General features: G+C 45.4%; 1 protein-coding gene and 1 long non-coding RNA gene across 2 annotated transcripts; both read right to left on the minus strand.

The window, feature by feature from the left end:
- Window positions 1–1,349: 1,349 nt before the first annotated feature.
- LOC124699087 lies at window positions 1,350–1,894 on the minus strand. Its single transcript, XM_047231458.1, has one exon. The coding sequence runs from the start codon at window positions 1,826–1,828 to the stop codon at window positions 1,475–1,477; it is 354 nt and encodes a 117-aa protein (XP_047087414.1). The 5' UTR covers window positions 1,829–1,894; the 3' UTR covers window positions 1,350–1,474.
- A 7,447-nt stretch (window positions 1,895–9,341) lies between these two features.
- LOC124699129 lies at window positions 9,342–13,007 on the minus strand. Its single transcript, XR_007001284.1, has 5 exons — window positions 12,962–13,007; window positions 12,794–12,877; window positions 11,099–11,221; window positions 10,080–10,196; window positions 9,342–9,747 (listed from the first exon to the last, which is right to left on the minus strand). It is a non-coding gene; the product is annotated as an uncharacterized LOC124699129 (long non-coding RNA).
- Window positions 13,008–13,411: the final 404 nt, after the last annotated feature.

The raw sequence follows: 13,411 nt of genomic DNA on the forward strand, positions 1-13,411 counted from the left end.
CAAGCAAATAACGAAGAACGATAAAGGAAATCGCAGCGGAGACACGAGATTTAACGTGGAAAACCCCTTCCAACACAGAAGGGGAAAAAACCACGGGCGCCAGCCAGCAAAACTTCACTATATCGGGGTGTGTTTACAAATGCCGTGGGTTATCTTATAATCTGATAAACCCTAGCCGGCGGCTTACAAGATGTATATATAGGCGGTGCCAACGATCCGTACCGTACCGCGGGGGGCTTCGGCCCAAGCCTTCGGCGACGGGCCTCGCTCCGCTCGTCAGAAGTTAGCCTCCCTTTAGTATATGAATTTGGATCACAATACAACAATCTCTTCCATCTGATTGATATTTTGGTTGAACTGACTAGAGCAGGCAATTTCACATGGTATCACAGCTATAAGGTCGTAGGTTCAAATCCTAGCCAACGCAACAATAAAAATAAATATTTGCGGAATCCATAAAAAAAAATCAAATGATTCACGTCTAAGGCCGCCCGTACGAGATCTAAAAGAAAAAGAAAGACTCACCGACCTAGGGGAGGTGTTGAATATAATTGCATAATCACTTTCATCATATCAATTTTTTGGCTGAACTGGCTAGAGCATGCAATTTCCAGACGGTTTTCGGCATTACTTGTTAACTGATTAATGCTAGCTGCACTAATACCTGTGTTTTAGCATGGTTTCTCTGCACCACTTGCTTCGATTCCTAGTGGGTAAAGGTTTAAAAGACGAACAACAATTTGGCGCGAAAGCTTCACCTCTTCCGAGCCGTAACAATGTACATTTTTACAGTCAACGAAGCTAGCTGTTGCGATGGTGAGTACTCTCCCTTTGCTAGCCGTAACAATGTACCCACAGCTAGCACAGAGGTGACCGTTTGGAGCGACGGCCAAAACGGGTAGCTCCACTTGCCGCCTCTCCGGCATCGGATTCCCACGCGCACACGCGCCTTTTCTGCCGTTCTGTGCTGCGTTCGCTCTGATCAGTTCCCTAGCTCTACTCCTCCGCGAGAACCAAATCGTCCAAAGTGCTTCCGAAGTTCAGAGAACAGAGTGAATTGCAGCTCAGAGTGAAGTTCAGTATTTTCTTTGCCGCCAGTCGCCGCACTGCAGCGCAATCCAAGCTCGGCTCAACTCTGAATGAACCGTAATCAGGTTCTCCCGAACCAGAAACCCCAGCAGATTTTAATCAAGAGCTTCAGTTAATCGAAACGACAGAGACGAACTTCTCAGACAGAGCAGAGACAAATTTCCATGACAATCAAGTCCTCAATTCTTCCTCTGTATATTAGTGATCGATTACACGGGGAACCATATCGATTCGCTACTGCTATACTCCTCCCGCTATATAAATTGCTCATAAAATAAATTTCTTAGAGTTACATTTGTAAGTAAGGGCGTCAATCTCGCTTAGAGAAGAGAATCAAATCAGAGTTACAGCAAAAAAAAAAAACGCAGAGTCACTGCAGCCCAGTTCAGGCGATGGGGACGGCGGTGAGCCTGCGGGCGGCTGCCGGCTTCGGCGAGCTCGGCAGGCGGGAGCTGAAGTCCCGGTACCGGAACGCGGCCGCGGCGGCGTCGGCGCCCTCGTCGCTGTCGTCGCTGCCGCCGTCGTCGAAGTTGAGCGCGTAGCTGAGCGGGTCGTACCTGAACTCGCCCGTGGCGGCCACCCGTCTCCTCCACTTGGCCCTGCCGCCGCCGCCGCCGCCGGTCTGCGGTCTCTCGCCGTCGCTGCTGCCGGGCGAGCCGAAGCAGCCGCACACGGTGGTCCGCAGCTTGTGGCGCAGGGTCGGGGGCGAGTAGGCCGACGTCGACGACTCCGCGTCCATGGCGTAGCAAGGTACAAGAAGCTGGTGGTGTGTACTGGCGATGTGGCTGTGTTTGTGGAGGTGGTGTATGGCTGAGCTGCGTGGAGACGACGGGGGCAGGTCGAGGCTATATAGGGAGAGATGGAAAAGGACAGTGACGACGGCGGCCTGAAAGCAAGCAGCGCCGTCGTCGGGCGCGCGTGCGGGTCGACGTCGGAGGGCAGTCTGGGGATTTAGCGTGAGGGAGCCGTTAACGGTCGGTCCTCGCGCGCGCTAGCTGGACGATGGCAACGGTCGGTCGCTGTGCAAGCTGTCTCCCACGCGAGAACATATCTAGTGCTACCACCCTTTAGGTGCTACCGTGCTACCGTAAAAAAAACGTATTTTATACGTGTCAAAAAATTATACGAAAAAATGTGAGTACTCATGAAGCATGTCCCTACAACATCCTAAAATTTCATATCCAAAAACGACATGGACACTGAAAAATAAAAAAGAGAAAATCAGCATGAATAGTGTCATTTTCTGATTTGTCTTTTTGTGACACTAGGTAGCACTATTCATGCTGATTTTCTCTTTTTTGTTTCTCAGTGTCCATGTCGATTTTGGATATGAAATTTTGGAATGTTGTAGGGACATGCTTCATGAGTACTCACATTTTTTCGTATAATTTTTTAACATGTCTAAAATATGTTTTTTTTACAGTAGCACGGTAGCATGCAAAGAGGTGGTAGCACTAGATATCTTCCCTCTCCCACGCATGGGCCGCCGTTAACGGTATCTGTGCTAGCTAGCTAGCACTAGCCGTTGTATTTTCAGTCTGACTAGGAGGTAATTTTCTCTCGGTTATTACTGTCGGTGTCACGGGACGTGCATCACGTTCTTAGTCACACGTAGCTGTCGAAGAAATTGTTCAAATTTTTTTTTGACGGAATAGTAAATAAATGCCATGCCATGCCGAGGTATTCCTGCCATGGCAACATTTTATGGGCGACGACGATAGCCTTATAAGAAGATCTATATTTCGGAATGGAGCTACTCCAATACAAGTCTAGCAAAATACATAAAAATATATATAATTCGTTGTTCGACAGAATTGGTACCTGCAAACGCCATTAGATAATAATTAACGTGATTCATTTCTACAATTGATGATACCCTCCCGCTCAGCAAAATCGACATGGAAAAATTAGTCTTGATCCAACAACTAGACGAAAACAGGGACAAGTAGTTGGGATGGACCGAAACTGGAAAATTGGGTCGAGCCCGACTAAATCAGGAGTTACTACTTGTGTGCGATAAAAACATAACAAGCAATCAAACGCTTAGTCATGTCCGTTACCACGCTCGGCATCGCCTTGTTGAACACCACAATGGTCCATGATATTGTGCTCCCCATTGTTGTGATCATTGGTATAGTTAGTGGCGGACCCGGGACAAAGTTGACCCGGTGTCCTCAAATAAGTGTATGCTACAAGAAATATTCTCTTACCAGGGGCCATGTGACACCCGCTAGCTATGCCTAGGTCCACCCCTGGGTATCACCTCCTCCCCGTTACCATGTTCCATGCCAATGGGGCTCACCTCCTCCCCGTTACCATGTTCGGTATCACCTAGGGCATGATTATGGGTTAACGAGGGCCAAACATGTTAATCATCTGTTGGGAGGATGGGGGTGCATGCAAGAAGGCTAATGTGCACTAAAATTCTTGTCAAAATCATAGTTAACTCCAAAGTTGTCATGTTGTACAATGTCATGGCCCCTATTGGCCGTGTAACTTCACCACTCTGTATCACATCCTCGCTACTCTAACCGGTGTTTCCATTTGTCAGATTCGATGTTAACTGAGTGTAATGTGGCGATATAAACTACTCCCTCCATTCCGTTTAAATTGACGTGAGGGAGACAAGACAATGAGAAGATAATGGTTCGGACTGAAGTTCATTAAATCGGAATAGAAGGAGTAGCAGCTAATCGTTGCCCATTATGGGCGCTTCAATAGTCATGGTTAAGTAAGAAAATCAAAAGGTGTTGGTTTGGAACCTTTATCCGAATTCTTTTGGTTTTCTTCATTCATATTTACCCTAATTCTTCTCTTGCTTAGCATGATTGACTGAAAGCCACGCGACTAAGTGCATAAACCTTGTTAATTAGTCCTACAGGTACGTGCGTGCTCCTCAGCACAACCCCTCTCTCAGCGATATGATACGATACGATACGGGAGAGATCACGTCCAGTGTCAAACATCCGATACTTCCTCTCTTCCGAGGCTAATAACATCTGATACTCACGCTCACGCGGAACTGACATGATAAAAAGCACACTGCCGAAAGGAAGGCCAAAAAGGACAGGGAGCGACCGCGTTCCTCCGTTGCTCCAAAAGCACCCAGCTGAGACGGTGGGCATGTGTGTACAAAAATGAATCGATGTGAACGCGAGCCGAACCTGATGCTACCCCGAAAGAAAGGTTTGGTATGGCGGACTGGACGGACGGACGATCGGCGTGTGCTTTCGCCGCAACGGCCGACGGAGGGACGGGAGGTGACGATCGGCGTCTTCCTTTGCAGCACCAGCGACGGTGACGCCGCCCAGTCAGACGAGCAGCCGGACAGAGTGTAACTGTTAATCTGCATCAGACGAATTGAACTTTTTCGTCATATGCCAAGTCTTCTTTACATAAAACTGCATTGCAAGTGGCACTTCGGCCTGGTGGGAACTTGATTTGGTCAGTGCAACTGCGTTTCAACTTGCGCCAACGCCAGGTGAGTGGAATGCTATGCGCTCAAGCCCATCCGTCGGCTACGGCGGCCGGGAGGGATAAGGATCGGTTCCATGATCACCAAAGCATACCTCCAGAGATAATCCAGTTATAATAAACTAACCAACGGTCCATCACAAAGCCATTACGTGATAGGAATGGCAATCAACATGTACCTTTCTTTCACGTCGCACCATGCACTATTCAGTACTCAGAATCCCAGCTAGGCAGATAAAGTCGGCTAAGGTTAACGAACCAGACCTTTCAATTCATCACTACAAGCCTGCCACACACAAGTGTCAAGACTCTCCCGAAACACATTGTTCAGAACTGCCAAGTTTCTGTGTTCACGTTCTAGATTGGTTAGGCTGGGACAGCAGCCACATGACCGATATGGGTTACACTAGACAGACCGAAGACACGAGTAGAGCTCATGAAAGCAAGAACAATGCAGACACAATTCATGGGCACGGACATGTGAGTCGCCAACTGTAGATTAGCTACGACGCCTTGTAGCCTTGTAGGCAAGGCAATGGCATCCGCGCCAAGTCCACGCTGCCGGAATGGCACAAAAAAACTTGGAGCTCCGAGGATGGGAGGTGCTGATCTGGATATGGCTCGGTCGAATCTGTGCAAACAGGACAAGGGATTAATATTCAGCAGAAGAATTTTCAGCTCATTCAAGAGTTCAAAATGGAACAGACTACAGAGGCTGAATAGTATTACAGGCAGAAGCTAAATAGCATTTGTCCCGCTGGAAATAATATTGAGCTGAACTGAATTTGAGATATGTAACTGAATTTTATTAATTTTGCAGTGTTTTTGCAATGCAAGTTGGAATACACAGCCAGGCAGAGGCATGTGGACATAAATAAATGAGTCTAACAAGTGACAAAGTTCTAACCTAGGTCAATCTAAAAAAAAAATAACTGAAGGAAAAAAATTGAATCATGGGTCTCGGCAGCCACTATCAACAAACTGTGTGTCGGTGTGTGCTCTCCACCGTCTGACAGAGATATGACTCCAAAAGGAAAAAAAAATATCTTCAAGGCGACAATCTGTGTCTGACGGAGATTTTTCTTTTTGGACTTTGAGTCATCTTTACATCTATAATTTTTTCTCCGTTGTTATTTCGAAAAAAAAAATCTTAGGGCCGAGAAGGGGGACAATTCATATAAGAATTTTCATCACAGATTTTACACAACAGTTTGAGCTAAATGGAACAAATTATCGAGGGCTACATAGTATCAACAATATTACAAGCAGAAACAGAGTAGCATATGTCCCACTGATAATGTTGAATTATTGATCTGAACTGAATTTGAAACAAGTAACTGCAAGTACACACTTTTACTCGTTTAGCACTGTATCTAACAATGCAAGTTGGAACATAAAGCCATATGGAGACATGTAAGCATACGAAAATAACTCCTGGAAAACTCGGACCATGGAAAAGTGGCAGCTCCTTGTGGCAGGACCTCTAACTTAGGTCGGTTTTAAGTAAAAAACTTAGAACTTATACCACCGAATGAAAAACAAATCAGGTGGTCTTGGCAGCCACAACCGACAAACTGTCTGTGCTCTCTACCATCCTACAAAGATTAATGCTTATATTTGGCATGTACTGGGAGACTCGGAAAGAGGCGGGTGAAATGTTCAACATATCTTAAAAAGGAAATGAAATAAAGACTGGGTGCCCACCCTATAACTGGCCTTACGAGGCTGATTCAAATCAAACAGCTTGTGAGCACAAGCTACTCTTGCTATACAGAGCATTAAGTCGGCCTCTAATTTGTGACATTACCAATTATGCAGATTCATTTCAAAACCACGTGGAATATAGATGTTAAGATGACTAAAAGCCTAAAATAAAGCTTTCTTTTTGGCATGTTTATATGTATAAAAGAAAAGGCAGACAAGATGAACCACGCTTGGATGAAAGGAATTTTCTTGAGGTGCGCAAAACAACCGAAAGAGTAAACTGGATTTATATTATTATTCCTTCAGCACCTTGAACATAAAGTATTCATCGAAAATAATTGTTGTGATATACAACATTTAAGTTATGGATACATAAGCGATGTGAAAGATGTTTTCTCAGATTCCCTCCAAACAGCGATTGTAACAAATAAAACAGCAAATCACAATTATGTTCCCGAGCTTGATTAGCTTACCCACAAGCGCAAGAAAACAACCAGCGCTAAATCGTATAAACAAGAATTGCCAATCATAATAATGAACTATTATGCATTAGATAAAGCTGCGTGCGAACTGTCAAGTGGACATATGCAATAATAGAAAATTTACCACTTCATATTTTTGGTGAAGACAAGGATGGCGGGAAGTTGGTATATATCCACTTCGTGGAATAGGAATGCTTAGAAGAATTACTACAAACCCTCTCAAGCCGCAACGTCTTGACATCAACTGAGATATATTCCCATTCTAGCGTGTGTAGCAGGGATCCAATCATTCCTAGGAGCAGGTACGTCCCAGTTGCAGCTTTGATATCATACCGGAATGCAGAACAAAGTGACACAGTCTTCTGTAGCTGCCACTTGCTAGAACTCTCACCTGCGTTTCCCTTGATGTAATAACAGAGATCAAACTTTCTAGCAAAAAATTCATTAAGTATACCGAACAGTCCAATCCTGCCTTCCCCTGCCTCCACAATGGCTAGACCTGACGCACACCTAAAACATTCTCCAGGTGGGAGGTCAGAAATGGAGAACTCCATACTCCGGGTGTCAAACACAAGCAGCTCTTTCCTCTCTATCTGAGCGGACTCCCAGTAGAAGCATCCATAAGCGTAATGGCGCCCGTGATAGTCGCGGTGGATCGGCGATGACACAATGTTCGACTCGCCACGTTCAAGAAACAAATCCCTCCATTGCTTGGATGCAGCAGCTTGCCACTGTCCACTGATTGAAGAGAAGACCAAAGCAGCCAACCTAGTACTGAAATGTACCATCCATATCACACCAAATGCAGCATCCGCCTCTTCTTCCAGGGGAACGAGGAAAGCCTCGCACCAGGGATTGTATTCTGTGGCCGCGTGCGCCACCGAAGCGAGCAAGTCGTCAGGTACTGGGGGAAGCAGGACGTACCCCCGGTGCAAGGGGTCGCACACCGCAAGCTCCATGGAGACCTGGGGAAGGTGACGCAGGCGGCGGAGGCGCGGGTCGTGGAGGCGGCGGAAGCGGCGGAGGCGCGGGCGAGGTCTTCTGCGGCGGGCAGACGGAGGAAGATCTCCGCAAGGAGGTGGTCGGGGATGTCCGTCAGAGTCGTCGCCGCTTTCCTGCGACCGCTCCGACGGCGCGCGGTGGAGGTCGCCATTGGCGTGGAGAGAGTGAACGGGAGCTAGACGCCGGCGGCGGCGGAAGAGCTGCAGCCCGGGGAGCCAGCCGCCGGAAACCCTGGAGGAGAGCTGCTGTTGCTGCCTACTGGTACTGGAGCTGGTTGAGGAGTACGCGGCCGTCGCGGTCTCGCGGACGGCCCAGTGGAGTGGAACCCATCGCGAGGGGCCCTTGACCGAGTCTCCCGCGCGTGGCCCCCGCTTCTGCGTCCGGAGGCGTCGGCTGGAATGAGGGGAGACGCGCGATCATGGAGACGGCATTAATTGATTCGAGCGCGCGTGGTCCCGCGGAAGGAGCTTCCGATACTTCACCGTTCCGCGTAAATATGGAGTACCTTTTTTTTTTCTTCCTCCACACTCGATCTCACGTGTCCATCTGGTCATCTGGATTCACGGACTCCTCTGATTGAGCATATGTGTATGTGCTGACCATGTTGAGACCTGCGCGTCTCCAGTCTCCACCTCCAGCGTGCGCAATCACTTGCCTTGTCACAAACCGGTAACTACACTAGCGTGCGCGCAAGGACGAAACCAAGCGTCGTCGATCGGAGGAAACCCGCAAATCAATTAGTACTCGTAATTGCCTGCTGCATGCGTTGGTTCCGATTCCGATGCCGCCCACACAATTCATTCACCTATCCAAACCTCGCCGTCGGTGGCGCACCGCTGCTGAGTCTCCACTCGACGCCTTAGATCCACCGCCGCTGCTGACAAGTCACCGAGCACCGACTCCGAACAACCTACCCCTGGAATCGACGCCGTCGCCACGAAGCTCCTATGCATCATCCTCCACTTCATCATAAACCTCCGGATCCGCCGCCTAATCAAATTCAGCTGGAACTCGAACACGCCAACGGTCCTTGAACTCCGGGAAATCCCAGCGTCGCAGCAAAAACCCGAGGAGCGCTACCGCAGTAGGGGAACACGTCGACACCAAACTACCCACCGCCTCCATAGCGCTAGCTGTTGGCCGGGGATCCCCCACCCTCCCGCCACCGGAGCAGCAGAAAGAGGAGATGAATCCCACGATTCACCGGCGAGCACGGTGGAGCGCCAGAGAGAGCCCAAGAATCGCCTTCCTTCACTCTAGACGGGGAAGGATAAGGTCCAAGAGAAAACTGAACGTACATGCATTCTCTACCAAGAACCAGATTCAGGCACTAAACCTAATTCCTCCTCCGGCTCAGATTAATGCTTTTTCTCACCTTGTCACGATGATTCCTCCTCCGGTTCAAATTCATGGATGCCTTAGATTTTTGGTCGGTGCGAACATTTCATGGATACCATATATTGAGCTAAACAATGTTCTGCAAGCAACTACCACGACTAATACAACAAACCGTAAAAGAAGACACCCAGATTTTGATTATATTCAATAACTGGGCCACACATCAAACGGTCCTTCTCTTTCAAGAATAAAGAAATTTGAAACTTGAAATTTTCCAATTTCCTTTGCTCCTTTTTTGGAGCTCCACGTCACACAGCAAAACCATGGAACTATATGAGGTCTTGACTTCACTGTCAGACATCAAAAACAGCAAAACCAATAATAATAACACCACCCACTTGACACATCATCCGCTCACAAATCGATCCAGCATAGCTTCTCAACATGCAGCAACGACAAAAGGGTGCACCATGCTGCAGACCAACCAGCTCCTCCGCCCTTTGCTCGTGGGTTTGAGGAACACCAGCTAGTCCTCGCTTACCAGCGACGCTTGCCGTCCGTCCTCTGCAACTGGGTTCCTGGTATTATCAGTTTACTGGTGCCGGTGACCAAAACCATGCCGAGCCGCTAGCCATTCGTCCTCCATCAGCTGCGGCAGCTAAAAACAATCAAAGGAATGAATCCACAGATAATATATAAAGCAAAACTTTATTCACCACACTTGGGAATGAACAAAACGGCTCAAAGAGAAACAAAGCGAGAAAAGACACGTACAGACCAGAATTTTAAGACAGCTCTTTTTCTTTTGGAAACAATAACAAATCAAGATACTATACAGACTGGCATTACTAGCAACCAGAAGCAAGGATCTAGTTAAGACCATATTCTGAACACTTTCCAAGGTTTAGATGGCAGCCGCACCAAACAAACAATTTCGTGCAGATTAAAAATGTCTCAGAGGTTGTCATTAATAAGCTACAGGAAGCTTACCATTCTGCAGCTGATGCTTATAAGCAACGAAGAACTGATAGATGTCTCAGTTGTCTCTGGGTACTCCGGATTAAGTACTGGTTCCATCTTGTCTGCCATTAAGTCGTTCTCCTTGCCCTTGAAGAAAAACAATTCATGGTTAGTATAGCACACATACGTAGACAGAAACAAGATGCAGACAGATAAAGATGGACAGATAAAATGAGGGATTTGTATCAAAATGTTCTGGATTCGATCTAATTGCAGTCTCAAGACTGATTGCAGTTCATAAACAACAACGGAAAACCAAATGAACATGACACAATAGCAATATCAAAAGTAGTACCTACACAAGTGGAATCTGCCACTCTGCTTAGCTCGATTAGGGCTTCACTAGAGCTAATTGAAAATGTACAACACAAACAAAAGCATGCAAAGGATGTATAACAGGTATGATGGCTATCCAAGATAAAAGTGCAATTGATGTAAAAAACACCAAATGAGCATCAGATTCTGCTAGAATGGATCGGCATGTGGGTACCTACTGGCACCTTGAGGCACTGAGATGCAAGTTTGCAAAATAGCCAGAAATATCGTCCCGGAAACAAGTACTATGCGCACCACCAGATTGTTTCATGTGAATAACAAGGACCGTGATGCAATATATACAGCCAGTAAAACTAGCATAGTGATTCAAAAATGTTGCTCGTTTTGAGATTGGTCTCACACGTCTTCAACAACTCGTCAAAAGTTGATAATTCACAACGTTGGGAACATAAAAAACGTCCCAAAGAGAAACAAAGTGAGAAAAGACTTGCACAGACCAAAACTTTAAGACGGCTTTCTTTTTGAAACAGTAACAGATCAAGATTCTATACGGACTGACATTACGAACAAGCAGAAACAAGGATATAGTAAAGACCAAAATTCTACACGCATTCCAGGGTTAAGATGGTAGCTGCACCAAACAAAAGAATTTCATGCACATTAAACATGTCTCAGACGTTCAAATCGTCTTTCAGAAGCTAGAGGAAGCTTACCATTTTGCAGCTGATGCTTACAAGCAAAAGAAGAACTGATACATGTCTCAGTTGTCCCGGATACTCCAGCTTAAGTGTTGTTCCTACTGGTTCCAGCTTGTCTGTCATTCAGTTCTCCTAGCCCTTGAAGAAACACAATTCAGGGTTAGTACAACACACCAGAGTTAGTACAGAGGTCAAGATAAGAACTAGTTTATCAAAACAAGATCTGCTCTGAATCACAAACCACATGAGATAGCTTTGTTACGATGAAGAACACAACCAAATTTGAACCTGGCAACATTACCAAATTAATACTAGTGGCAGGCGACAAGTAATTTAATGGCTTCTGTCATTGAATCTTAATTTGGCCAAAAACAAGAGAGAACTTCAACTGTAAATTGGCAGCGCCCAATAATCTACAAGATAAGAATCTCTTCTTGCTAGTTACCAGAAAATTGCGCACCAAAATCACACAAACACTACCATGACTGAATATATCAACATAAACAATATATCAAGCAATCCATACTATTACAAGTTGCACCTGGCAGAAGAAGAAACATTACTCCTCCAGATCATAAACTGTCTAGCTTGAGTAAGACGTTATTCTACATGTCTCAGAGGTTCAAATAGTCTTTCAGAAGCTACAGGAAGCTTACCATTGTGCCTAGGTACTCCAGCTTAAGTACTGTGTCTGCTGGTTCCATCTTGTCTGTCATTTAGTCCTCCTAGCCCTTGAAGAAAAACAATTGAGGGTTAGTTCAGCACACTCTGTTCTTATGTATCCTATAACCAGAATTAGCACAAGTGTCAAGATAAGAACTAGTTTATCTAAACAAGATCTGCTCTAAATCAAACAAACCACATAAACTAGCTTTGCTCTGCTGAGCAACACCAACAAATCTAATCCTGGCAACATTACCAAATTACTACTAGTGGCACACTACAAGTAATTTAATGGCTGCTGTCATTGAATCTTAGTTTGGCAAAAGAAGAAGAGAATTTCAACTGTAAAATGGCAGCACCTGAGAATCTACAGAATAAGAATCTCTTCTTGCTAGTTAACAGAAAATTGCACATCAAAATCACACAAATACTACCATGATTGAATATATCCCATAAACAATATATCAAGCAATACATACTACTACAAGTTGCAATTGGCAGAAGGAGAAGAAACATAACTCCTCCAGATCATAAGCTGCATGGATTGAGTAAAAAGACACTACTCTACATGTGGACTGCATCATGTGCGCTAGATGCTTGCTTAACACATTTCCAATCCTATCCGTCGGTTTTTGCTATATTAGAGCACATTCACAAATAGCACACCACATAATCTGCTTACAATATTGTTGATAATGAATGGCTTAAAGATTTTGAAGGCTCTTGGACGCATATGCTTGAGAGGTACAATATTGTTGATAATGAATCAAGATAGCTGCAATTAAATCACATGCCACTATCAGGATTACATTACAAACACTAGAGCAAGACTTGATCAAGAAAGTAGTGCCAGATTTATGAACATCAGTACAAGCACTAAGAAGACAGCAACATGACCGTTATTCATATTAGACATCAGAGGCAAAATACAAATTAGGACCATATAAACAACATCACCAGCAGCACAAACCAGTACCAGAAAAGCTCCACGTATAATTAATTCAATGACTTAATGGACAGAGACTGGGCATCAACTCAAGGAATCACCTGAGGGAATTGTGGCCGAAACTGAGATAACACTACCACCACCACGGCTGCCCAACAGCAGTCACACCACATGCTCTTATGCACCTAAGAAACGACTACGATTAAGCTATATGGAAAACACACACTATATCAATGATATGAGCATATTCAAGGCATTGGTGTTCATACCTGGGGCACCTAGATCTCCTCGTATTTGCAGGTGATGGACATCGTTGCGACCTCGTATGGCTCCCATCAAGGAACCTGCCGATAGTGTATATGACAGGTAAGTTTTTATATAAAATAGAATAATAAACCACTACACCTATAACTAAAGCGTAAAATACCACTACCGCCTTCCCAGCTTGCAGCAGCTGTTCTATAATATCCCGGTGCCCATGGTGGTCATTGCAGGCATGGAAACAAATAACAGGTAAATTCAGTTCCTAAAGTGAACAAATAAAGATACCTTACAATCCTGGGGCAAGAATAATACTGGTGCCGGACAATTCTGAACAGATGCATTCATTAAAATAGCACTACATTTTTCCAATTAGAATGAAATAGCAATCGGCAGAAATTGATCTCAAGTGTTTATTCAGCAGATTCATATAAACATGTAGTATTTCGAATTTGTTA

This window comes from Lolium rigidum, chromosome 1, assembly GCF_022539505.1.
Source record: "Lolium rigidum isolate FL_2022 chromosome 1, APGP_CSIRO_Lrig_0.1, whole genome shotgun sequence".
In the NCBI taxonomy this organism is placed as follows: Eukaryota; Viridiplantae; Streptophyta; class Magnoliopsida; order Poales; family Poaceae; genus Lolium; species Lolium rigidum.

What these genes read in the sequence shown, in the direction of transcription:
- LOC124699087 (XM_047231458.1), bottom strand. Translation starts at nt 1,828, where the DNA reads ATGGACGCGGAGTCGTCGACGTCGGCCTACTCGCCCCCGACCCTGCGC.